The 26,085-nt window shown below is 59.2% G+C and overlaps 2 protein-coding genes across 3 annotated transcripts; one reads left to right on the top strand and one right to left on the bottom strand.

The window, feature by feature from the left end:
* The first annotated feature begins 537 nt into the window (after positions 1-537).
* PCGF2 (polycomb group ring finger 2) lies at positions 538-19,731 on the top strand. 2 transcript variants are annotated; one of them, XM_056512270.1, is made up of 10 exons: positions 538-710; positions 3,760-3,898; positions 3,973-4,069; positions 6,304-6,359; positions 7,495-7,545; positions 8,669-8,795; positions 9,995-10,043; positions 11,634-11,750; positions 14,350-14,430; positions 18,493-19,731. In XM_056512270.1, the coding sequence occupies exons 2-10, from the start codon at positions 3,787-3,789 to the stop codon at positions 18,811-18,813; spliced, it is 1,011 nt and encodes a 336-aa protein (XP_056368245.1). In that variant the 5' UTR covers positions 538-710; positions 3,760-3,786; the 3' UTR covers positions 18,814-19,731. The 2 variants fall into 2 exon arrangements, with proteins under 2 accessions (XP_056368245.1, XP_056368246.1); XM_056512271.1 differs by lacking the exon at positions 7,495-7,545.
* Positions 19,732-22,016: 2,285 nt separating this feature from the next.
* On the bottom strand, positions 22,017-24,609 carry CISD3 (CDGSH iron sulfur domain 3). The gene is made up of 2 exons (XM_056512272.1): positions 24,284-24,609; positions 22,017-23,363 (listed from the first exon to the last, which is right to left on the bottom strand). Exons 1-2 carry the CDS (start codon positions 24,455-24,457, stop codon positions 23,202-23,204), a joined length of 336 nt encoding a protein of 111 aa, XP_056368247.1. The 5' UTR covers positions 24,458-24,609; the 3' UTR covers positions 22,017-23,201.
* Between the last annotated feature and the right edge of the window lie 1,476 nt (positions 24,610-26,085).

Below are 26,085 nucleotides of genomic sequence, written 5' to 3' on the forward strand. Positions count from 1 at the left end.
CCCCTCCCTCCAATTTTCCATTTTCCCTCTTAAAATTATCTCTATTTTTTTAAATCATTTTTTTCCTCTTTCCTTCCCCCACCTCCACTCCTGCCGAGCACCGAGGGTCCCCCAGAGGGTCTCGCTTGTCCCGGGTTAAAATTTGGAGCAAAAACGGGGTCCCGAGGGAGGGGGGTACGCGGGGGTGGACACCGCATTTTGGGGTTATTCCAGCGGGTTTTGGGGGCGCTGTCGTTTCCCCCCCGGGGGGTTTCTGCGAGCACCGGGGCTGGGGGATTTCGGGGGGTCCCCCCCCAATCTCGGCCCCTCGTTCCCCCCCTCCGCAGCCCCCCAAAGGAATGAGGTCACGTGAGGCGGGCGGGGCCTGGCGGCGGCTGGAGGTGGAAAAAAAATAAAAAAAATTAAAAAAAAAAAAAAAAAGAGGAAAAAAATAAAAAAAAAAAGAAAAAAAAAGGAGGAGGAAGGAGAAAAAAAAATAAAAAAAAAAAAAGAGGGAGGGAAAAAAAAAAAAAGAGAGAGAGAGAGTGGAGGGAAAAAAAATAATAAAATAAAATAAAAAAAAAGGGCCGCGGCCGCAGCGGCTCCCGAGCCGAGCCGAGCCGAGCCGAGCCGAGCCGAGCCGAGCCCAGCCGAGCCGAGCCCAGCCGAGCCCAGCCGAGCCCAGCCGAGCGGCGGGAGCGGAGGGGCGGCCGCGGGGCCGCCGCCACCAGGTAGGGACGCGGCCCCGGTGTCCCCCCCCGCCCCACACCGGGCCGGTACCAAAGATGGCCGATGGGCACCGGGACCCCCCCCGTGTGCCCGGGACCCCCCCGGGGCGGGAGCGGGGGCCGGGCCGCGCTGACAGCCGGCCCCGAGCACAAAGGGGCCGCCCCGGGGCCACCGGAGCCGCCCCAGCGCCGGTCCCGGCGCGGCCCCAAGGCGGCGGCAGCTGCGGGGACACAGCCGGGGACGCGCGGGGCCCTGGGCAGCCCGGGCTCGTGTCCCACCCGTGTGGCGTGTGCCCGTCCTGGTCTCCGTGTCCCTCCCGTGTCCCCCCCGTGTGTCGTGTGCCCATCCCGCTGTCCCTCCCGGTGTCCGTGTCCCTCCCGGTGTCCGTGTCCGTACCCCTGTGTCCCCTCCGTGTGTCGTGTGCCCATCCCGGTGTCCCCCCGGTGTCCGTGTCCCCCCGCCGTGTGTCAATGCCCACCCCGTGTCCCGCCCGGTGTCCGTGTCCCCCCCCGTGTGTCAATGGCCATCTCGTGTCCCTACCCCCGTGTCCCACCCGTGTGTCGTGTGCCCACCCCCGTGCCCGTGTCCCTCCCGTGTGTCCCTGTCCCCCGCGTGTCAATGGCCACCCCGTGTCAGTGTCCCCCGTGTCCCCTCCATGTGTCAGTGGCCATCCCATGTCCACGTCCCCCCGTGTCCGTGTCCATGTCCCCCCCGTGTCCATGTCCCCCCTGTGGCCGTATCCCCCGTGCCCATGTCACGCCGCTGTCCGCGCCCGTGTCCCTTCTGTCCCCCCGTGCGCCCCGTCCCCCGTGTCCCCCCGTGTCCCCCCGTGTCCCCCCGTGTCCCCCCGTGTCCCCCGTTCCTGTGTCCTCCCCGTGTCCGTGTCCCCTCCGTGCCCCTCTTGTCCATGTCCCCCCCGTTCCCGTGTCCGCCGTATTCCCTCCATGTCCCCCCTTGTCCCCCCCGTCAGTGTCCCCCCCGTGTCCCCCGTGTCCCTGTCCCCGCCTGTCACCCCCCTCGCTCCCGTCCCGCCTCCATGCCCGTGTCCATGTTCTCGTGTCCCTGTCCCCGCTCCCTTCGTGGTCACGCGTGTCCAGCTTTTCTCCCTCCCCCATCCCCCGTGGCCCCTCCGCAGCTGGGGGGGGTCCCGGGGGTCGCTCCGGGGGTGTCCCCGCTGTCCCCGCGCTGTCCCCCCGTGCCAGGCCCGGGCTGTCCCGGGCCAGTTCCCGAGCCCCGCGCTCGCCACCGCCGGGGGTCCCGCCGTGACTTTGACTCGCCCTTCCCGGCCCGGGGGGTTCGGGACGGGGCGGCCCCGGTGGCCGCGGTGGGACCGGGGCTCCTGGGGGGCTCCGGGGGGGTTCCAGGGCTTTGTTCCCCCCTCCTCCCGGTACAGGAAATCGCCGCCGCTATCGCCCGGTTTATTAGAACCGGTTTGCGCCGGTGGCTCGGGCTCCCCCCTCCCGCCACCGGCGGCTGCGAGCGCCCAAAGAGGCGAAACCCCCCCGGGCCCTGTGCCCCGGGGACAGGGCACCGCGACACCCCGACATGGGGAGGGGCTGGCAGGGACCCCCCCAATCGCCTGGGGCTGGGGAGGGCTCGGGGACATCACCCGGGGGGGTCTGGGGGGTCCCCAACCCCTCCGGGGCTCCTGGGCCCCCTTGGCTGCTGCCCCACAGCACAGCGCTGTCCCCGAGGTCCCTGTCCCAGCGGTGTCCCCACCCCTGTGGCACCTCCATCACTGTCCCAGCGGTGTCCCCAAGGTCCCCATCCCAGCGGTGTCCCCACCCCTGTGGCACCTCCATCACTGTCCCAGCGGTGTCCCCAAGGTCCCTGTCCCAGCGGTGTCCCCACCCCTGTGGCACCTCCATCACTGTCCCAGCGGTGTCCCCACCCCTGTGGCACCTCCATCCTGGTCCCAGTGGTGTCCCCAAGGTCCCCATCCCAGTGGTGTCCCCATCCCTGTGGCACCTCCATCCCAGTGGTGTCCCCATCCCTGCAGCATTTCCATCCCAGTCCCAGCAATGTCCCCATCCCTGTGCCATCCCAATGGTGTCCCCACCCCTGTGGCACCTCCATCCCAGTGCTGTCCCCAAGGTCCCCAGCCCAGTGGTGTCCCCAACCCTGCATCCCCATCCCTGTCCCAGTGATGTCCCCGTCCCTGTGGCACCTCCCTCCCGGTGCCGCTGGTGTCCCACCCCTGGTGCAGGTGTCCCCATGTGCGTGCACTGTAGCCCCTGTGTGTCCCCGTGTGTCACACGTGTGTCCCCGTGTGTCACACACATGTCCCTGTGTGTCCCCGTATGTCACACCCGTGTCCCCATATGTCACACGCGTGTCCCCATATATCACACCCGTGTCCCCATGTGTCACACTCGTGTCCCTGTGTGTCACACTCGTGTACCCGTGTGTCACACTCGTGTCCCCGTGTGTCACACGCGTGTCCCCATATGTCACACCCGTGTCCCCGTGTGTCACACTCGTGTCCCCGTGTGTCACACGCGTGTCCCCGCTGCTCCGCGGTGCCACCGCCGGTTCCCAGCCCTGCCGCCGTGCCCGCGCTCCTCTCCACGCTCCCGGTGTCCCTCTCCGCCTGTCGCCTGTCGCCTGTCCCCTGGTGGCTGTGACAATATTCCGGCTGCTCGCCAAGTGTCGCGGTTGCCATGGAAACAACAAAACCGCGGCGATTCCGGCTCCAGCGGGACCGAGGGAGCACCGGAGCGGTTCCCGAGCCCGGCCGTGCCCACCGGGCCCTGCTGGCGGCTCCTGCCCGGGGCAGGCGGCCAACGCCAGCCTGGGGATTCCCTCTAGAAAAAAAAAAAAAAAAATGGAATTTTGCCTGGAAACGGCTTTTCCATGGAACCAACCCAAAAAACACTTTTTACTTTTTTTTTGTTGTGTGTGTGTGTGCTCGCAGCCACAGGTGGGGGTTTGATGTCCCTGCTCAAAGGTGTCACAGTGTTGGCGACACCCAGAGCGGGGTGGGTGGCAGGTGACAGTCCCCACCCTGTCCCGGCCCTGCTCCCTGAGCGCATCCCGGGGTTTTCCCCGCAGGGAGGATCCGCCCGCGGCTGCTCCAAGATGCACAGAACCACCCGCATCAAGATCACGGAGCTCAACCCCCACCTGATGTGCGCCCTGTGCGGCGGCTACTTCATCGACGCCACCACCATCGTGGAGTGCCTGCACTCCTGTGAGTGTCACACGTCCCCAGGGGGGTCTGTCCCTTTGTCCCCCCGCTCACAGAGGGTCCCTCTGTCCCCACAGTCTGCAAAACCTGCATCGTTCGTTACCTGGAGACCAACAAGTACTGCCCCATGTGCGATGTGCAGGTGCACAAAACCCGGCCCCTGCTCAGCATCAGGTGAGGAGGGGGCTCCTTGGGGGCTCCTTGGGGGGCTTGGGGTCCCACAGAGCTCGAGGGGCTCAGGGGGGTCCTTGGGGTCTCCTCGAGGGCTCCTGTGTGGTAGCAGAAAGGGGGAGGGACAGGTGATCTGTGTCCAGCCCTAAACAACCTGGACCTCATCCATCATCCATCCATCCATCCATCCATCCATCCATCCATCCATCCATCATCCATCATCCATCCATCATCCATCATCCATCCATCCATCATCCATCCATCCATCCATCCATCATCCATCCATCCATCATCCATCATCCATCCATCATCCATCATCCATCCATCCATCATCCATCCATCCATCCATCCATCATCCATCCATCCATCCATCCATCCATCCATCCATCCATCATCCATCCATCATCCATCCATCCATCCATCATCCATCCATCATCCATCATCCATCCGTCCATCCATCATTCATCATCCATCCATCCATCATCCATCCATCATCCATCATCCATCCATCCATCCATCCATCATCCATCCATCCATCCATCCATCCATCCATCCATCCGTCCATCCATCCATCATCCATCCATCCATCCACCATCCATCCATCCATCCATCCATCCATCCATCCATCCATCATCCATCATCCATTCATCCATCCATCCATCCATCATCCATCATCCATCCATCATCCATCCATCCATCCATCCATCCATCCATCATCCATCCATCCATCATCCATCCATCCATCATCCATCCATCATCCATCCATCCATCCATTATCCATCCATCCATCCATCCATCCATCCATCCATCCATCCATCATCCATCCATCCATCCATCATCCATCATCCATCCATGGATTCCATCCATGCATCCATCCATCCATCCATCCATCCATCCATCCATCCATCCATCCATCCATCCATCCATCCATCCATCCATCCATCCATTTTTCCACCTTTTTTTTCCCTTTTTTCCCATTTTTTCTGGCTCTCTATGGAATATTGACACTCCCACGGCTCCTCCGGAATCTCCGGCTCTGCCTGCTGGGACGTGGTCCCAACGTGGGGGAGATTTGGGATTTTGGGATGGGGAATTGGGAATTTAGGGTTTGGGGATAGGGAACTGGAGATTTGGGATTTGGGGATAGGGAACTGGGGATTTGGGGTTTCAGGAATTGGCAATTTGGGGTTTGGAGATTTGGGATTTTGGGATGGGGAATTGGGAATTTGGGGTTTGGGAGATTTGGTGTTTTGGGATGGGGAATTGGGAATTTAGGGTTTGGGGATAGGGAACTGGAGATTTGGGATTTGGGGATAGGGAACTGGGGATTTGGGGTTTCAGGAATTGGCAATTTGGGGTTTGGAGATTTGGGATGGGGAATTGGGAATTTGGGGTTTGGGAGATTTGGGGTTTGGGGATGGGGAATTGGGAATTTGGGGTTTGGGAGATTTGGGGTTTGGGGATGGGGAATTGGAGATTTGGGATTTGGGGATAGGGAACTGGGGATTTGGGGTTTCAGGAATTGGCAATTTGGGGTTTGGAGATTTGGGATTTTGGGATGAGGAACTGGGAATTTGGGGTTTGGGAGATTTGGTGTTTTGGGATGGGGAATTGGGAATTTAGGGTTTGGGGATAGGGAACTGGAGATTGGGATTTGGGGACAGGGAACTGAGGATTTGGAGTTTCAGGAATTGGGGATTTGGGGTTTCAGGAATTGGGGATTTGGGGTTTGGGGATTTGGAGTTTGGGAGATTTGGGGTTTGGGGATAGGGAACTGAGGATTTGGGGTTTCAGGAACTGGGGATTTGGGGTTTGGGGAATTTGGGGTTTCAGGAATTGGGGATTTGGGGTTTGAGAGATTTGAAGTTTTGGGATGGAGAACTGGGAATTTAGGGTTTGGGGATAAGGAACAGGAGATTTGGGATTTAGGAGATTTGGGGTTTTGGGCTGGGGAATTGAGAATATAGGGTTTGGGGAATTGGAGAACTGGAGATTTGGGGTTTGGAGGATTGGGGATTTGGGTAATAGGGAGATTTGGACTTTTGGGATGGGGAATTGGGGTGGAGAATTGAGGATTTGGGGTGGAGAACTGGGGATTTGGGGAATTGGGGATTTGGGATTTGGGATGGGAATTTTCCAGAAGAGAGCTGGGGGAAGCAGAGTCCCCGTGGTGCCAGGCACAGAGTGTTCCCAAATCCCGCTGATTTCTCCCACTTTTTCCATTTTCCCATTTCCAGGTCGGACAAAACCCTCCAGGACATCGTGTACAAACTGGTCCCGGGGCTTTTCAAAGGTGCAGCCAAGGATGGGGAGGATTCGGGAATTCGGGAATTATTTGGGAATTTGGGAATTTGGGAATTCGGGAATTATTTGGGAATTCAGGAATTTGGGAATTTGGGAATCGCGTTTGTAACTCGCTCCCATCCCCCTGAAGCCTTTTCCAGGATTTCCTATTCCCACGGTGTCCATCCCAAATTTTGGGAGGATCTGGGATCAGGAGCTCTGGATCTGCTCCGAGCTCCTCGGGATGGGGGCAGGGCAGGATTTGGGGTGTGGGGATCCCAAATCCTCAGGATTGGCGCCACTCCGGGATTTATGGGATTGTTCATGCTGGAGCTCCCATGGGAATTCCCTGGGAATTGTGGGGTGTCCTCATTCTGGGATTTATGGAATTGTTCCAATGGGAATTCCCTGGGAATTGTGGGGTGTCCTCATTTTGGGATTTATGGGATTGCTCCAATGGGAATTCCCTGGGAATTGTGGGGTGTCCTCATTCTGGGATTTATGGGATTGCTCCAATGGGAATTCCCTGGGAATTGTGGGGTGTCCTCATTCTGGGATTTATGGGATTGCTCCAATGGGAATTCCCTGGGAATTGTGGGGTGTCCTCATTCTGGGATTTATGGAATTGTTCCAATGGGAATTCCCTGGGAATTGTGGGGTGTCCCCCTGTGTCCCCTTGCTGTCACTGCCCTGGTTGTGGCGCTGTCCCTGCTCACATCCCTGTCCCTGTCCCTGTCCCTGTCCCTGTCCCATCCCTGTCCCTGTCCCTGTCCCTGTCCCTGTCCCTGTCCCATCCCTGTCCCTGTGTCCCTGTGTCCCTGTCCCTGTCCCATCCCATTTCCTGTCCCTGGGTCCCCTGTCCCTGTCCCATTCCTGTCCCTGTCCCTGTCCCTGTCCCTGTTCCCCTGTCCCTGTCCCGTCCCTGTCCCTGTCCCTGTCCCTGTTCCCTGTCCCTGTTCCCTGTTCCCTGTCCCATTCCCCTGTCCCTGTCCCTGTCCCTGTCCCATTCCTGTCCCTGTCCCTGTGTCCCGTCCCTGTCCCCATCCCTGTCCCTGTCCCTGTCCCTGTCCTGTCCCCATCCCTGCCCCATCCCTGTCCTCCCCCTGTCCCTGTCCCCATCCCTGTCCCTGTCCCTGTCCCCACAGATGAGATGAAGAGGAGACGTGATTTCTACACCACCTACCCGGTGGCGGAGGGTGAGTGTCACAATGTCACAGGTCACAATGTCACAATGTCACTGTGTTAGTGTCACAGTGTCACCATCACAGTGTCACAATGTCACAGTGTCACCATCACAGTGTCACAGTGTCACCATCACAGTGTCACTATGTCACAGGGTCACAATGTCACCATCACAGTGTCAATGTCACAGTGTCACAGGTCATAATGTCAGGGTGTCACAATGTCACAGTATCACAGAGTCACAGTGTCACTGTCACAGTGTCAGTGTCAGTGTCACAGTGTCAATGTCACAATCTAAAAAAAAGGGTCACAGTGTCACATGTCACAGTGTCACAGTGTCAGTGTCACAATGTCACAATGGCACTACGTCACAGGGTCACAGTGTCACTGTCACACAGTCATTGTCACAGTGTCACAGTGTCAGTGTCAATGTCACAGTCTAACAGGGTCACAGTGTCACCGTGTTACAGGGTCAATGTCACAGTGTCACAATGTCACCATATCACAGTGTCAGTGTCCTAGTGTCACAGTGTCACGGTGTCAGTGTCCCAGTGTCACAGTGTCACAATGTCACAGTGTCACAGTGTCACAATGTCACTGTGTCACAGTGTCACGGTGTCAATGTCCCTGTCACAGTGTCACAGTGTCAGTGTCACAGCATCACGGTGTCAGTGTCCCTGTCACAGTGTCACAATGTCACAGTGTCACAATGTCGCAGTGTCACAGTGTCACAGCTTCACGGTGTCAGTGTCACAGTGTCACAGTGTCACAGCGTCACGGTGTCAGTGTCACAGTGTCACAGTGTCACAGTGTCACAATGTCACAATGTCGCAGTGTCACAGTGTCACAGCTTCACGGTGTCAGTGTCACAGTGTCACAGTGTCACAGCGTCACGGTGTCAGTGTCCCTGTCACAATGTCACAGTGTCACAGCTTCACGGTGTCAGTGTCCCTGCCACAGTGTCACAATGTCACAGTGTCACAATGTCACAGTGTCACAGTGTCGCAGCTTCACGGTGTCAGTGTCACAGTGTCACAGTGTCACAGCGTCACGGTGTCAGTGTCCCTGTCACGGTGTCACGGTGTCCCAGCCCGGGGCTGTGTCCCGCTGTCCCCAGCCGTGTCCCTGTCCCCGCAGTTCCGCTGGGCGCGCAGGAGGAGCGCGGCGAGGCGGCCGAGCGGGAGCGGGAGCGGCAGCGGGAGCGGGGGGCGGTGCCCGAGGACGAGATCGTCAGTCTGTCCATCGAGTTCCACCGCGACCCCAGGTACGGACCCGACCCAGCTACGGCCCGGGGGTCCCGGTACCGCCCGGGGATCCCGGTACCGCCCGGGGCTGCGGTCAGGAAGGGGCTCCCACCCTCCTCCCGCTCCCGGAATCCGGGAATGGTTGGGGTTGGAGGGGACCTGGAAGTTGTCACCTCCTCCCACCGTCCCTGAGGTGGTGGCAGCTGAGAGCCCCTGCCCAGGATGCTGCAGGGGACAGGAGCGCCCAACGCCCTGAATCCCAGCAGTGTGATCCCTGATCCCAGTCTGACCCCGATCCCTGATCCCAGTCTGACCCCTGATCCCAACATGATCCCTAGTCCCAGTGTGATCCCTGATCCCCAATCTCTGATCCCAGTCTGATCTCTGATCCCAGCGTGATCCCTGATCCCAGTCTGATCCCTGATCCCAACATAATCCCTAGTCCCAGTGTGATCCCTGATCCCAGTCTGATCCCTGATCCCAACATAATCCCTAGTCCCAGTGTGATCACTGATCCCCAATCCCCGATCCCAGATCCCCGATCTCTGATCCCGGTGTGATCCCCGATCCCAGTGTGATCCCCGATCCCAGATCCCCGATCTCTGATCCCGGTGTGATCCCAGAACCCTGATCTCTGATTCCCGTGTGATCCCTGATCCCAGTGTGATCCCTGATCCCCAACCCCTGATCCCAGATCTCTGATCCCCATGTAATCCCTGATCCCAGTGCGATCCCCAATTCCTGATCCCAGCGTGCTCCCTGATCCCACATGATCCCAGATCCCAGTGTGATCCCTGATCCCAATGTGATCCCTGATTCCCAATCCCTGATCCCCGATCCCAGATCTCTGATCCCAGTGTGTTCCCCAATCCCTGATCCCAGATCCCAGTGTGATCCCTGATCCCAGCTGTGTCACCCCTGTGCTCCTGCTGTTGCTGGCGGCCCCAGGGATGTCCCTGGTGCCCGGAGCAGCATTCCAGAGGGATCCAGAGAGATCCAGAGGGACCCAGAGGGACCCAGAGGGACCCAGAGGGATCCAGAGGGATCCGGAGGGACCCAGAGGGATCCAGAGGGATCCGGAGGGGCCCAGAGGGATCTGGAGCCCTGGGGATGTCGGTGCCTGTGCCGGGCTGAGCCCGGGATGTCCCCCCATGTCCCCCCATGTCCCCCCTTTTCCCTCTCCCCTTTCCCACATTCCCTGTCCCGTGTCCCTCCCCAGCGAGGAGCAGAAAGGCGCCGAGGAGAACGGGGACCTGGACAAGGACAAGGTGAGACTGTGGTGGCACTGTGGTGACACTGTGGTGACACTGTGGTGACACTGTGGTGGCACTGTGGTGGCACTGTGGTGGCACTCAGCCCTCGGTGCACAGCTGCCCTGGGGGGAACAGGGCACCCCAAACCCCGGGTCACCCAGCAGGCGGGACACCCCAAATCCAGGACACCACAAATATGGGACACCCAAACCCGGGACACCCCAAACTGGGGACTCCACTCAGGAATGCCCCCAAACCTGGGACACCCCAAACCCCAGACCCCAAAACTCAGGACTCCCCAATCCCAGGACACCCCAAACCCCAGACACCCTAAACCCTCGCACACCCCAAACCCGGGATAGGCAACAGGTGGGACACCCCAAACCCCAGACACCCCAAACCCTGGGATCCCCCAAACCCAGGAATCCCCCCAAATCCTGAGATCCCCCCAAGCCCTGGGATCCCCTGAAACCCAGGACACCCCAAACCCAGTTCACCCCAAACCCCAGACACCCCAAACCGTGGGATCCCCCAAACCCAGGACACCCCAAACCCAGTTCACCCCAAACCCCAGACACCTCAAACCCTGGGACTCCCCCAAACCTAGGACACCTCAAACCCAGGACACCCCAAACCCTGCACACCCCAAGCCCTGGGATCCCCCAAACCCAGGGCACCCTAAACCCAGGAATCCCCCTAAACCCAGGACATCCCAAACCCCAAACCCAGGACACCCCAAACCCCAGACACCCCAAACCCCAGACACCCCAAGCCCCGAGATCCCCCAAACCCAGGACACCCCAAACCCAGGACACCTCAAACCAGGACACCCCAAACTCTGCACACCCCAAACCCTGGGACTCCCCCAAACCCAGGACACCCCAAACCCGGGATCCCCTCAAACCCAGGACACCCCAGACCCCAAAGCCAGGACACCCCAAACCCCAAACCCAGGACACCCAAGACCCCAAACCCAGGACACTCCAAGCCCTGGGATCCCCCAAACCCGGGATCCCCCCAAACCCAGGACACCCCAAACCTCAAACCTGGGGCACCCCAAATCCCAAAGCCAGGACACCCCAATGCCAGGACACCCCAAAGCCAGGACACCCCAAACCCCAGACTCCCCAGGCCCTGGGATCCCCTCAAACCCAGGGCACCCCAAACCCAGGACACCCCAAACCCAGGGCCCCCCAAACCCCAAACTCAGGACACCCCAGACCCCAAACTCAGACACCGCAAGCCCTGGGATCCCCCCAAACCCAGGATCCCTCCAAACCCAGGACACCCCAAACACAGCGATCCCCAAGCCCTGGGATCCCCCAACACCAGGATACCCCAAACCCCAAACCCAGGACCCCCCAGACCCCAAACCCGGGACACCCCAAACCCGGGATCCCCCCAAACCCAGGGCACCCCAAACCCTGCACACCCCAAACCCAGGACACCCCAAACCCTGGGATCCCCCAAACCCAGGACACCCAAGACCCCAAAGCCAGGATACCCCAAACCCTGCACACCCCAAACCCAGGACACCCCAGACCCCAAACCCTGGGATCCCCCAGACCCAGGACATCCCAAACCCCGTGCCCCCACCCGTGGCAGGCCCCGCCGTGCCCCCCGGGCCCCGCGCTGCGGTTCCTGCGCTGCCCGGCCGCCATGACCGTGCTGCACCTGGCCAAGTTCCTGCGCAACAAGATGGACGTGCCCAGCAAGTACCGGGTGAGCAGCGGGAATACCGGGAATGGGGACGGGAATGACAGGGAACGGGGATGGGAACGGGAATGACGGGAATGGGAACGGGAATGACAGGGAACGGGAATGAAAGAGAACGGGAACGGGAATGACCGGGAACGGGAACGGGAATGACCGGGAACGGGAACGGGAATGACCGGGAATGGGAACGGGAATGACCGGGAACGGGAACGGGAACGGGAATACCGGGAATGGGAACGGGAACGGGAATACCGGGAGACCGGGAATGGGAACGGGAATGACCGGGAACGGGAATGGGGACGGGAATGACCGGGAACGGGAACGGGAATGGCCGGGAATGGGAACGGGAATGACAGGGAACGGGAACGGGAACGGGAATGGGAACGGGAACGGGAATGACCGGGAACGGGAATGGGGACGGGAATGACCGGGAATGGGAACGGGAATGACAGGGAACGGGAACGGGAACGGGAATGACCGGGAATGGGAACGGGAATGACAGGGAATGGGGATGGGAACGGGAATGACCGGGAACGGGAACGGGAATGACAGGGAACGGGAATGGGAACGGGAATGACCGGGGACGGGGACGGGAATGACAGGGAATGGGGATGGGGATGGGGATGGGGATGGGGATGGGGATGGGGATGGGAACAGGAACAGGAACAGGAACGAGAACGGGAACGGGAATGACCGGGAACGGGGATGGGGATGGGGATGGGAATGGGAATGACCGGGAATGGGAACGGGAACGGGGATGGGGATGGGAATGGGAACGGGAATGACGGGGAAAAATTTGGAACGGGAATGGGAACGGGAATGACCAGGAACGGGAACGGGGAAGGGGATGGGGATGGGAACAACTGGAAATGGGAATGGGAATGGGAACGGGGATGGGGGTGGGAATGGGAATGGGAATGTGAATGGGAATGGGGAGGGGGATGGGAATGGGAGCGGGAACGGGGGAACTGGAACGGTTGGAATGGTCAGGAACTGGCGGGAATGAACAGAACGGCCGGGAATGGTTGGGAATAGTTGGGAAATGTTGGGAATGTCTGGGAATGGTTGGGAATGGTCGGGAATGGATCCATCCTTTCCTGGGTTTGGATCCATCCTTTCCCTGGGTTTGGATCCATCTTTCCCTGGTTTGGATCCATCCTTTCCCTGGGTTTGGATCCATCCTTTCCCTGGATCTGTCTCATCCTTTCCCTGGGTTTGGATCCATCTTTCCTGGGTTTGGATCCATCCTTTCCTGGGTTTGGATCCATCCTTCCCCTGGTTTGGATCCATCCTTTCCCTGGGTTTGGATCCATCTTTCCCTGGTTTGGATCCATCTTTCCCCTGGGTTTGGATCCATCCTTTCCCTGGATCTGTCTCCATCCTTTCCCTGGTTTGGATCCATCTTTCCCTGGTTTGGATCCATCCTTTCCTGGGTTTGGATCCATCCTTCCCCTGGTTTGGATCCATCCTTTCCTGGGTTTGGATCCATCTTTCCTGGGTTTGGATCCATCCTTCCCCTGGGTTTGGATCCATCCTTTCCCTGGTTTGGATCCATCCTTTCCCTGGGTTTGGATCCATCCTTCCCCTGGGTTTGGTTCCATCCTTCCCTGGTTTGGATCCATCTTTCCCCTGGGTTTGGATCCATCCTTTCCCTGGATCTGTCTCCATCCTTTCCCTGGTTTGGATCCATCTTTCCTGGGTTTGGATCCATCCTTTCCCTGGGTTTGGATCCATCTTTCCTGGGTTTGGATCCATCCTTCCCCTGGGTTTGGATCCATCTTCCCCTGCGTTTGGATCCATCTTTCCCTGGTTTGGATCCATCCTTTCCCTGGTTTGGATCCATCCTTTCCCTGGGTTTGGATCCATCCTTTCCCTGGGTTTGGATCCATCCTTTCCCTGGGTTTGGATCCATCCTTTCCCTGGATCTGTCTCCATCCTTTCCCTGGATCTGTCTCCATCCTTTTCCTGGGTTTGGATCCATCCTTTCCCTGGATCTGTCTAATCCTTTCCCTGGATCTGTCTAATCCTTTCCCTGGATCTGTCTCCATCCTTTCCCTGGGTTTGGATCCATCCTTCCCCTGGTTTGGATCCATCCTTTCCTGGGTTTGGATCCATCCTTCCCCTGGTTTGGATCCATCCTTTCCCTGGATCTGTCTCCATCCTTTCCCTGGGTTTGGATCCATCTTTCCCCTGGGTTTGGATCCATCCTTTCCCTGGATCTGTCTCCATCCTTTCCCTGGTTTGGATCCATCTTTCCCTGGTTTGGATCCATCTTTCCCCTGGGTTTGGATCCATCCTTTCCCTGGGTTTGGATCCATCTTTCCTGGGTTTGGATCCATCCTTCCCCTGGGTTTGGTTCCATCCTTCCCTGGTTTGGATCCATCTTTCCCTGGGTTTGGATCCATCCTTTCCCTGGTTTGGATCCATCTTTCCCTGGGTTTGGATCCATCCTTTCCTGGGTTTGGATCCATCCTTTCCCTGGGTTTGGATTCATCCTTTCCCTGGATCTGTCTCCATCCTTTCCCTGGGTTTGGATTCATCCTTTCCCTGGTTTGGATCCATCTTTTCCTGGTTTGGATCCATCCTTCCCATCCTCTCCCTGCAGGTGGAGGTGCTGTACGAGGACGAGCCCCTGAAGGAGTATTACACCCTGATGGACATCGCCTACATCTACCCCTGGAGGAGGGTGAGCAGCGGGAGACGGGAAATCGGGAAAATACCGGCTGGGAATGCTGGGAATGGCTGTGCTGGGAATGCTGGGAATGGCTGTGCTGGAAAAAAATGGGAAAGTCTGTACTGGGAACGCTGGGAATGGCTGTGCTGGGGAAAAAAATGGGAAAATCTATCCTGGGGGAACTGGGAAAATCTACACTGGGAAAACTGTGAAAGTCTGTGCTGAGAATACTGGGAAAATCTATACTGGAAAAAAAAGGGAAAATCTGTGCTGGGAATGCTGGGAATGTCTGTGCTGGGAGTGCTGGGAATGCCTGTGCTGGGAATACTGGGAAAATCTATACTGGAAAAAAAAAGGGAAAATCTGTGCTGGGAATACTGGGAATGTCTGTGCTGGGAATACTGGGAATGCCTGTGCTGGGAATGCTGGGAATGCCTGTGCTGGGAATACTGGGAATGGCTGTGCTGGGAATACTGGGAATGGCTGTGCTGGGAATGCTGGGAATGTCTGTGCTGGGAATACTGGGAATGTGCTGGGAGTGCTGGGAAAGTCTGTGCTGGGAATGCTGGGAAAATCTATACTGGAAAAAAATGGGAAAATCTGTGCTGGGAATGCTGGGAATGTCTGTGCTGGGAATACTGGGAATGTGCTGGGAATACTGGGAAAATTTATACTGGAAAAAATGGGAAAATCTGTGCTGGGAATACTGGGAATGTCTGTGCTGGGAATGCTGGGAAAGTCTGTGCTGGGAATGCTGGGAATGTCTGGGAATGCTGGGAATGTCTGTGCTGGGAATACTGGGAATGTGCTGGGAATGCTGGGAATGGCTGTGCTGGGAATACTGGGAATGTCTGTGCTGGGAATGCTGGGAATGTCTGTGCTAGGAATGCTGGGAAAATTTATACTGGAAAAAATGGGAAAATCTGTGCTGGGAATACTGGGAATGTCTGTGCTGGGAGTACTGGGAATGTCTGTACTGGGAATGCTGGGAATGTCTGTGCTGGGAATAGTGGGAATGTCTGTGCTGGGAATACTGGGAAAATTTATACTGGAAAAAAAGGGAAAATCTGTGCTGGGAATACTGGGAATGTCTGTACTGGGAATGCTGGGAATGTCTGTGCTGGGAATAGTGGGAAAATCTGTACTGGGAATACTGGGAATATCTATACTGGGAAAATGGGAAAATCTCTGCTGGGAATACTGGGAGAATCTGTGCTAGGAATACTGGGGAAATCCTCTGGGAATACTGGGAAAATCTATACTGGGAATACTGGGAGAATCTCTGCTGGGAAAACTGGGAAAATCTGTGCTGGGAAAAGTGGGAAAACCTGTACTAGAAAAAAAAAAAAACCTGGGAAAATCTGTCCTGGGGAAATCTGGGAATATTTATACTGGGGAAAAATGGGAAAATCTGTGATGGGAATACTGGGAGAATTTTGGCTGGGAATACTGGGAACACTGGGGACATCTGTACTAGGGAAAAAAAAACCTGGGAAAATCTATCCTGGGGAAACTGGGAAAATCTGGCCTTTGGGGGATAAAACTGGGAGTATCTGTACTGGGAAAACTGGGAAAATGTGTACTGGGAAAACTGGGAATGTCTGTGCTGGGAAAACCAGGAATATCTGTTCTAGGGAAAAAATTGGGAAAATCTATTCTGGGAGAAACTGGGGAAATCTGTCCTGGGAAAACCGGGGAAATCTGGTCTTTGGGGGATAAAATCTGGAATATCTGTACTGGGAAAACTGGGAAAATCTGTGCTGGGGGGAAAAAAAATGGGAAAATCTGTTCTGGGGGAGGATTTCCCATAACAAATCCCAGAGCGGGGGGATTTTCCTGACCCGGTGGCTCCGGGTGGGATTCTCGGGGGCTTGGGGGTGGTGGCAGTGCCCGTGTCCCCATGGTGTCCCCAAGGGTTTGGGGGTGGCAGTGTCAGTGTCCCCGAGGATTTGGGGGGTGGCAGTGGCAGTGTCCCGGGTGGATGGGGAGGAGGTGGTGGCAGTGTCAAGTGTCCCCATGGTGTCCCCAGGGGTTTGGTGGGTGGCAGTGCCAATGTCCCCGAGGATTTGGGGGTGGCAGTGCCGGTGTCCCCAGTGGATGAGGGGTGGCAGTGCCAGTGTCCCCACGGTGTGCCCAGGGGTTTGGGGGTGACAGTGTCAGTGTCCCCAGTGGATGAGGGGTGACAGTGTCAGTGTCCCCATGGTGTCCCTGGGAAGGGAGGTGGCAGTGCCGGTGTCCCCAGAGGTTTGGGGGTGTCAGTGCCGGTGTCCCCAGTGGATGGGGAGGAGGTGGTGGCAGTGCCAGTGTCCCCACCGTGTCCCCAGGGGTTTGGGGGTGGCAGTGCCGGTGTCCCCGGTGGATGAGGGGTGGTGGCAGTGCCAGTGTCCCCACCCTGTCCCCAGGGGTTTGGTGGGTGGCAGTGTCAGTGTCCCCGAGGATTTGGGGGTGGCAGTGCCAGTGTCCCTGGTGGATGGGGAGGGGATGGTGGCAGTGCCAGTGTCCCCATGGTGTCCCCAAGGGTTTGGGGGTGACAGTGCCAGTGTCCCCAGAGGTTTGGGGGGTGGCAGTGCCGGTGTCCCCAGTGGATGGGGAGGGGATGGTGGCAGTGCCGGTGTCCCCACGGTGTGCCCAGGGGTTTGGGGGTGGCAGTGCCAGTGTCCCCGAGGATTTGGGGATGGCAGTGCCCGTGTCCCCATGGTGTCCCCAAGGGTTTGGGGGTGACAGTGTCAGTGTCCCCATGGTGTCCCTGGGAAGGGAGGTGGCAGTGTCAGTGTCCCCATGGTGTCCCCAGGGGTTTGGGGGTGGCAGTGCCAGTGTCTCCGCGGTGTCTGTGGGATTTGGGGGGTGGCAGTGCCAGTGTCCCTGGTGGATGGGGAGGAGGTGGTGGCAGTGCCAGTGTCCCCACGGTGTCCCCAGGGGTTTGGGGGTGACAGTGCCGGTGTCCCCGGTGGATGGGGGGTGGTGGCAGTGTCAAGTGTCCCCACCCTGTCCCCAGGGGTTTGGTGGGTGGCAGTGTCAGTGTCCCCGAGGATTTGGGGGTGGCAGGTCCGGTGTCCCCATGGTGTCCCTGGGAAGGGAGGTGGCAGTGCCAGTGTCCCCATGGTGTCCCCAAGGGTTTGGGGGTGACAGTGTCAGTGTCCCCAGTGGATGAGGGGTGACAGTGTCAGTGTCCCCATGGTGTCCCTGGGAAGGAAGGTGGCAGTGCCGGTGTCCCCAGAGGTTTGGGGGTGTCAGTGCCAGTGTCCCTGGTGGATGGGGAGGAGGTGGTGGCAGTGCCGGTGTCCCCATGGTGTCCCCAAGGGTTTGGGGGTGTCAGTGCCGGTGTCCCTGGTGGATGGGGTTTGGGGGTGGCAGTGCCAGTGACCCCATGGTGTCCCCAGGGGTTTGGGGGTGGCAGTGCCAGTGTCCCCACGGTGTGCTCAGGGGTTTGGGGGTGACAGTGCCAATGTCCCCAAGGATTTGGGGGTGGCAGTGCCAGTGTCCCCATGGTGTCCCCAAGGGTTTGGGGGTGGCAGTGCCGGTGTCCCCAGTGGATGAGCGGTGGCAGTTCCAGTGTCCCCATGGTGTCCCTGGGAAGGGAGGTGTCAGTGCCGGTGTCTCCAGTGGATGGGGAGGAGGTGGTGGCAGTGCCGGTGTCCCCACCGTGTCCCCAGGGGTTTGGGGGTGGCAGTGCCAGTGACCCCACGGTGTCTGTGGGATTTGGGGGGTGGCAGTGCCAGTGTCCCTGGTGGATGCGGAGGAGGTGGTGGCAGTGCCGGTGTCCCCATGGTGTCCCCAGGGGTTTGGGGGTGACAGTGCCGGTGTCCCCGCGGTGTCTGTGGGATTTGGGGGGGTGGCAGTGCCAGTGTCTCCGCGGTGTCCCCGCGATATCTGTGGGATTTTGGGGGGTGTCCCCGCGGTGTCCCCGCGGTGTCTGTGGGATTTGGGGGGGTGTCCCCGCCGTGTCCCCGCGGTGCTGGCAGTGCCGGTGTCCCCGCGGTGTCTGTGGCACTTGGGGGGTGTCCCCGCGGTGTCCCCGCGGTGCTGGCAGTGCCGCTGTCCCCGCGCGGTGCCAGCCGTGCCCCGTGTCCCCAGACCGGTCCCCTGGCGCTCAAGTACCGCGTCCAGCCCGCCTGCAAGCGGCTCCGGCTGTGCCCGGCCGTGCCACCCTCCGAGGGCACCAACACCAGCGGCGCCTCCGAGTGCGAGTCGGGCAGCGACAAAGCGCAGAGCCCCGGGCTGGCATCGCCCCCCGGGCTGGCATCGCCCCCCGGGCCCGCCCTCAACGGCTCCGCCTCGAACTGTCACCCGCTGCCACCCAATTGTCACCCGATGCCGCCCACTTGTCACCCGCTGCCACCCGCCCGCGGCCGCAAAACCGCCCTGAACGGCAGCGCGGGCTCGGCCCTGAGCTAAAACCCTCCTGGGACTCGAAAAATCCTCCTGGGACTCTGAAAAACCCTCCTGGGACTCAAAAAAATCATCCTGGGACTCAAAAAAATCATCCTGGGACTCTGAAAAAATCATCCTGGGACTCTGGAAAATCATCCTGGGACCCTCCTGGGACTCCGAAAAATCATCCTGGGACTCCGAAAAATCCCCATGGGACTAAAAAAATCATCCTGGGACTCAAAAAAATCATCCTGGGACTCTGAAAAATCATCCTGGGACTCCGAAAAATCCCCATGGGACTCCAAAAAAATCATCCTCGGACTCCGAAAAATCGTCCTGGGACTCAAAAAAATCATCCTGGGACTCTGAAAAATCATCCTGGGACTCCGAAAAATCGTCCTGGGACTCAAAAAAATCATCCTGAGACTCGGAAAAATCCTCCTGGGACTCAAAAAAATCATCCTGGGACTCAAAAAAATCATCCTGGGACTCCGAAAAACTCTGCAGGGGCTGCTAAAAATCATCCTGGGATTGCTAAAAATCCTCCTGGAATTCCCGCAGACCCTCTAGGGATGCTGGAGATTCACGAGAGGTCCCTAAAAAAATCCTCCAGATCCTCCAGGGATCCCTAAAAAATCCTCCAGGAATCTTATGGATCCTCCAGGGATTCCTCCAGATCCTCTAGGGGTTCCTGAAATTCCTCCTGGGATTCCTGAAAATCCTCCAGGGATCCTGCAGACCCTCCAGGGATTCCTAAAACCCCTGGATTAGGGATTAGGGATTCCCAAAACCCCTCCAGGTGTTCCCGAAGGGGGATTCCCATGGAGAATTCCTTGCAGAGCTCTATAAATACCTTTGTGTACATAGGGAGACAGAGAGCAGAGTTCTACGGACTTATTTTCTAATTTAAAAGCTCAAAGAAGACACAGAAATGGCGGTGGATATTTTTAAATCTGTTTTTTTTTGTTTGTTTGGGTTTTGTTTCTTTTTGTTTGTTTGTTTGTTTGTTTTGGGTTTTTTTTTGGTGTTGTTGTTGTTGTTGTATGTTTGTTTTGGGGGTTTTTTTGTGTGTGTGTGCGTGTGTTGTTTTGTTTGGGTTTTTTTTTTGGGGGGGGTTGGGTTTGAGGTTTGGGTTTGGAAGCTGCATTGCCCCTCCCCCCGTCCCACCCCCATTCCCATTCCCCCATTCCCATTCCCATTCCCATTCCCATTCCCATCCCCATTCCCATTCCCATTCCCATCCCCATTCCCATTCCCATCCCCATTCCCATTCCCATTCCCATTCCCACCCTCATTCCCAAATTCCCCCATTCCCATCCCCATTCTCCCATTCCCATTCCCATTCCCATTCCCATTCCCATTCCCATCCCCATTCCCATTCCCATCCCCATTCCCATTCCCAGTTCCCAGTTCCCATTTCCCATTCCCATTCCCAGTTCCCATTCCCATCCCATTTCCCATTCCCATCCCCATTCCCATTCCCACCCTCATTCCCAAATTCCCCCATTCCCGTTCCCATTCTCATTCCCATTCCCATTCCCATTCCCATTCCCATCCCCATTCCCATTCCCATTCCCATTCCCATTCCCACATTCCCATCCCCATCCCCATTCTCCCATTCCCATTCCCACCCTCATTCCCAAATTCCCCATTCCCATTCCCATCCCCATTCCCATTCCCATTCCCATTCCCATTCCCACCCTCATTCCCAAATTCCCCCATTCCCATTCCCATCCCCATTCCCATTTTTCCATCCCCATTCCCATTCCCCATTCCCATTCCCATTCCCATTCCCATTCCCATCCCATTTTCCCATTCCCAAATTCCCCCATCCCCATTCCCATCCCATTTTCCCATTCCCATCCCATTTTCCCATTCCCATTCCCATTCCCATTCCCATCCCCATTCCCATTCCCAATTTTCCCGAAGTTTTTTTCCTCCTCCTCCTCCCCACCCGTGGCCGTGGCTGCAGATCTGAGGGTCGAGCACAGAAACCAAAAACCCCAAAACCCCCAAAAACCCCAGATCTGCCCCTCAGCCTGGCCAGGCTCTGCTGCTGGGTTTTATTTCCCATTTTTGTGCCTTTTTTTGCTGTTCCTTCGGGATTTTCCCTCCCCAGCAGTTCCTGGATCTCACCCCAGCCGAATTTTGGGGGATTTCTTTGTTTTCCCTCCGGCTTCTGGCCACAGTTTTGGGCTAAGCCTCGCACAGACTCTGCCCTTCTGCACAATAAATCCGTTTTTTTGGGGGGCGTTTTCCTCCGGCTTGGTGGTGGCAGCACAAAATTCCCCCCCGGAAGATTTTCTCTCCCTCGAGGTCCTGACAGCTCCAGGGAAATTTGGGGGGCACCCAAACGGTCGGGATGGAGCTGCTCCCTGCTCCCCACCTTCCCCAGAGCTGGTTTTATAATTTTTTTTTTTTTTTTGTGTGTGTCTTGTCCTTCCCACCCTCTCCTCCTGCCCTCACAGTGCGTTTGTAATAAAAGAAAATGTGAAAAAAAAATCAGATTTCAGTGTCTTTAGCCATGAGGGGCTGGGCTCTGTCCCCTCTGTCCCCTCTGTCCCCTCTGTCCCCTGTCCCTCTCCAGGCTGGGGGTCTCTGGGGGGTTTTGGGGTCTCTGGAGTGGGTTTTGGGGTCTCTGGAGGGGTTTTGGGGTCTCTGTTTGTGTCACCCTGACCCCATTTTCTTCCTGTAAACAGGGCCAGGCTGGGCTGGGGCGTGATTTGGGTTTGGGTTTGGGTTTAGGTTTAGGTTTGGGGTTTAAGCTTAGGTTTAGGTTTGGCTTTGGGTTTGGGTTTGTGTTTGGGTTTAGGTTTGGGGTTTAAGCTTAGGTTTAGGTTTGGGTTTGGGTTTGGGTTTAGGTTTAGGTTTGGGTTTGGGTTTAGGTTTAGGTTTAGGTTTAGGTTTAGGTTTGGGTTTAGGTTTGGGTTTAGGTTTAGGTTTGGATTTGGGTTTAGGTTTGGGCTTGTGTTTGGGTTTGTTTGGGTTTGTGTTTGGGTTTAGGTTTAGGTTTGTGTTTGGGTTTAGGTTTGGGTTTTGGGTTTGTGTTTGGGTTTGGGTTTAGGTTTAGGTTTGGGTTTGAGGTTTGGGTTAAGGTTTAGGTTTGGGTTTGGGTTTGGGTTTAGGTTTGGGTTTGTGTTTGGGTTTGGGGTTTGGGTTTAGGTTTAGGTTTGGGTTTAGGTGTGTTGATGTCAGGTTTCCCTCTCAGTACACACCAGACCACTCCATGTGTTCAGATCACGTTTAATGTCCTGGAACAATCCCAATCTCTGGGAACAATCCCAATCTCTGGGAACAATCACAATCTCTGGGAACAATCCCAATATCTGGGAACAATCACAATCTCTGGGAACAATCCCAATCTCTGGGTTTTGTCCTTGGTTCAACATTTGGAAACCTCAGGTCTGGCTTTGGGAATGAGCAAACGCTGAAGGGGCGACTGCCCAGAGTGTCCTGAGAAACCCCACAGAGCCCAGACCCCACAGAGCCCAAACCCCACAGAGCCCAAACCCCACAGAGCCCAAACCCCAGAGAGCCCTGACCCCACAGAGCCCAGACCCCACAGAGCCAAACCCCACAGAGCCCAGACCCCACAGAGCCCAAACCCCACAGAGCCCAAACCCCACAGAGCCTCCTGACAAACCCCACAGAGCCCAAACCCCACAGAGCACAAACCCCACAGAGCCCAGACCCCACAGAGCCCAAAACCCACAGAGCCCAAATCCCACAGAGCACAAACCCCACAGAGCCCAGACCCCACAGAGCCCAAAACCCACAGAGCCTCCTAAGAAATCCCACAGAGCCCAAAACCCACAGAGCCTCCTGAGAAATCCCACAGAGCCCAAAACCCACAGAGCCTCCTGAGAAATCCCACAGAGCCCAAATCCCACAGGTCTCTCCATCCCAAACCCCACAGGCTCCCCAGTCCCAGGGGTGCTCACACCTCCTGGCAATCCCAAACCCCTCTATCTAATCCCAAACCCCTCAATCCAATCCCAAATCCCTCAATCCAACCCCAAACCCCTCGGGCCAATCCCATTGTCCAGAGGCCGATTTGGGGTCCCAATCCCCGCCCCACAGCGGATTTCATTGGGGTTTGGAGCCTCTGCTCCGCGGTGCTGCTCCCGGTGCTGCTCCCGGTGCTCCCGGTGCCGCTCCCGGTGCTCCCAGTAGCCCCGGTGCTGCTCCCGGTGCTCCCGGTGCTCCCGGTGCTCCCGGTGCCGCTCCCGGTGCTCCCGGTGCTCCCGGTTCTCCCGGTGCTCCCGGTGCTCCCGGTGCCGCTCCCGGTGCTCCCGGTGCTGCTCCCGGTGCTCCCGGTGCTCCCGGTTCTGCTCCCGGTGCTCCCGGTGCTCCCGGTGCCGCTCCCGGTGCTCCCGGTGCCGCTCCCGGTGCTCCCGGTGGCCCGGGCGGGTTCAGGCCCGCTGCACCTCGGGCCGTTTGTGGCTCCCGTCGCAGTACGGGGGGCTCCCGGTGCGTTTGCAGCCGCAGAGCAGCGCGGGGCCGTCCCGGGCCGGGCTGAAGCGCAGCGGGGCCGAGCCCGGCGCCTCCTTCTTGTGGGCACCGTCACAGAAGGGCTGCGCAGAACGGGGGCAAGGAGCGGTTTGGGGGTGCCCGGCTGTTCCTCTGGGGTCACCGCGAGCGTCCCGTCCCGTCCCGTCCCGTCCCGTCCCGTCCCATAAATCCCATAAATCCCATCAATCCCATCCCGTCCCGTCCCGTCCCATCCATCCCATAAATCCCATCCCATCCCATAAATCCCATCCCATCCCATCCCATCCCATCCCATCCCATCCCATCCCATCCCATCCCATCCCATCCCATCCCATCCTATCCCATCCCATCCCATCCCATAAATCCCATAAATCCCATAAATCCCATCCCATCCCTCGGGAACTGCAAAACCCCAAAACCGCCCCAAAACCTCCCGCTCCGTGTCTGGGGGGTTCCTGTGGGGTCGGTTCTCCCCCGGTTTCCCCCGAACCCCCCGGTTCCCCCCCGGTTATCCCAGATCCCCCCGGTTCTCCCGGTTCCCCCAGTCCTCCCAAATCCCCCCAGTACTCCTGGACCCCCGGTTCCCCCCCGGTTTCCCCGGTTCCCCCCAGTTCTCCCGGTTCTCCCCGTTTCCCCCCCGGTTCTCCCGGTTCCCCCCGATTCTCCTGGATCCCCGGTTTCCCCCGGTTTCCCCGGTTCTCCCGGTACCCCCCGGTTCTCCCCAGTTCTCCCGGATCCCCGGTTCCCCCCAGTTCTCCCGGTTCCCCTGCTTCCCCCAGTTTCCCCCGGTTCTCCCAATTCCCCCAGTCCTCCCGGTTCTCCCCGGATCCCCGGTTCCCCCCCGGTTTCCCCGGTTCTCCCGGTTCCCTCCCGGTTCTCCCGGTTTCCCCCGGTTCTCCCCGGTTTCCCCGGTTCTCCCGGTTCCCTCCCGGTTCTCCCCGGTTCTCCCGGTTTCCCCGGTTCTCCCCGGTCCCCCCGGTTCTCCCGGTTCCCCGGGCCTCACCTGGCGCTTGCTGTGCCCGCACGAGCACCACCCGTAGCTCTTCCCCGCCTGCAGCTCCACCGGGAACGGCTCCTTGGCGGCGATCACCGGCTGCGGGGGCGGCGCGGAGCAGAGCGACCGGGCCCGGTACCGGCGGCAGACCCCGAGCCGCACCAGCGCCGGAAGACGCAGCATGGTCCCGGTACCGCTCCGGTGCCGCTACCGGACTGCTCCCGGTGATGTTCCCGGTACCGCTCCGGTGTCACTCCGGTGCTGTTCCCGGTGATGTTCCCGGTATCGCTCCGGTGCTATTCCCGGTGCCGTTCCCGGTGTCGCTCCGGTGCCGTTCCCGGTTCCGCTCCGGTGCCGTTCCCGGTGGCGCTCCCGGTGCCGTTCCCGGTGCCGTTCCGGTGCTATTCCCGGTACCGCTCCGGTGCCGTTCCGGTGCCGTTCCCGGTGCCGTTCCCGGTGACCTTCCCGGTGCTGTTCCCGGTATCGCTCCGGTGCCGTTCCCAGTGACCTTCCCGGTGCCGTTCCCGGTATCGCTCCGGTGCTGTTCCCGGTGCCGTTCCCGGTGACCTTCCCGGTGCTGTTCCCGGTGCCGTTCCGGTGCCGTTCCCGGTGACCTTCCCGCGCGGCTCCTCCTCCCGGCGCCGCCGGAAGAGCCGGGGCGGGCGGGCTCGGCGGGAGCTTCCCCCGCGCACCGGGGCTGGGGCCGGGGCTGGTACCGGGGCTGGTACCGGGGCTGGTGCCGGGGCTGGGGCCGGGGCTGGTACCGGGGCTGGTACCGGGGCTGGGGCCGGGGCTGGGGCCGGGGCTGGTACCGGGGCTGGTACCGGGGCTGGTACCGGGGCTGGTGCCGGGGCTGGGGCCGGGGCTGGTACCGGGGCTGGTACCGGGGCTGGGGCCGGGGCTGGGGCCGGGGCCGGGGCCGGGGCTGGTACCGGGGCTGGTGCAGGGGCTGGTACCGGGGCTGGTACCGGGGCCGGGGCCGGGGCTGGTACCGGGGCTGGGGCCGGGGCTGGGGCCGGGGCTGGGGCCGGGGCTGGGGCCGGGGCCGGGGCCGGGGCTGGTACCGGGGCTGGTGCAGGGGCTGGTACCGGGGCTGGTACCGGGGCCGGGGCCGGGGCTGGTACCGGGGCTGGGGCCGGGGCTGGGGCCGGGGCTGGTACCGGGGCTGGTACCGGGGCTGGTACCGGGGCTGAGGCCGGGGCTGAGGCCGGGGCTGGGGCCGGGGCTGGTACCGGGGCTGGTACCGGGGCTGGGGCCGGGGCTGGGGCCGGGGCTGGTGCCGGGGCTGGTACCGGGGCTGGGGCCGGGGCTGGTACCGGGGCTGGTACCGGGGCTCGGTTCCTGGTTCCCAGTGCCCGTCCCAGTTCCCAGTGCTGGTTCCTGTTCCCAGTGCCGGTTCCAATTCCCAGTCCCAGTTCCCAGTGCCGATTCTGATTCCCAGTGCCAGTTCCCAGTGCCGGTTCCGGTTCCCAGTACCAGTTTCCAGTGCCGGTCCCTGTTCCCAGTGCCGGTCCCGGTTCCCGGTGTCAGTTCTGACTCCCAGTGTCTGTCCCAGTTCCTAGTGCCGTTCCTGGTTCCCATTGCCGGTCCCTGTTCCCAGTGCCGGTTCTGATTCCCAGTGCCAGTTCCCAGTGCCGGTTCTGATTCCCAGTGCCAGTTCCCAGTGCCGGTCCCTGTTCCCAGTGCTGGTCCCGGTTCCCGGTGCCAGTCCCAGTTCCCCGTGCCGGTTCTGATTCCCAGTGCCAGTTCCCAGCGCCGGTTCCGGTTCCCAGTGTCTGTCCCAGTTCTCAGTGCCAGTTCCCAGTGTCGAT

This window comes from Oenanthe melanoleuca, chromosome 27, assembly GCF_029582105.1.
Source record: "Oenanthe melanoleuca isolate GR-GAL-2019-014 chromosome 27, OMel1.0, whole genome shotgun sequence".
NCBI lineage: Eukaryota > Metazoa > Chordata > Aves > Passeriformes > Muscicapidae > Oenanthe > Oenanthe melanoleuca.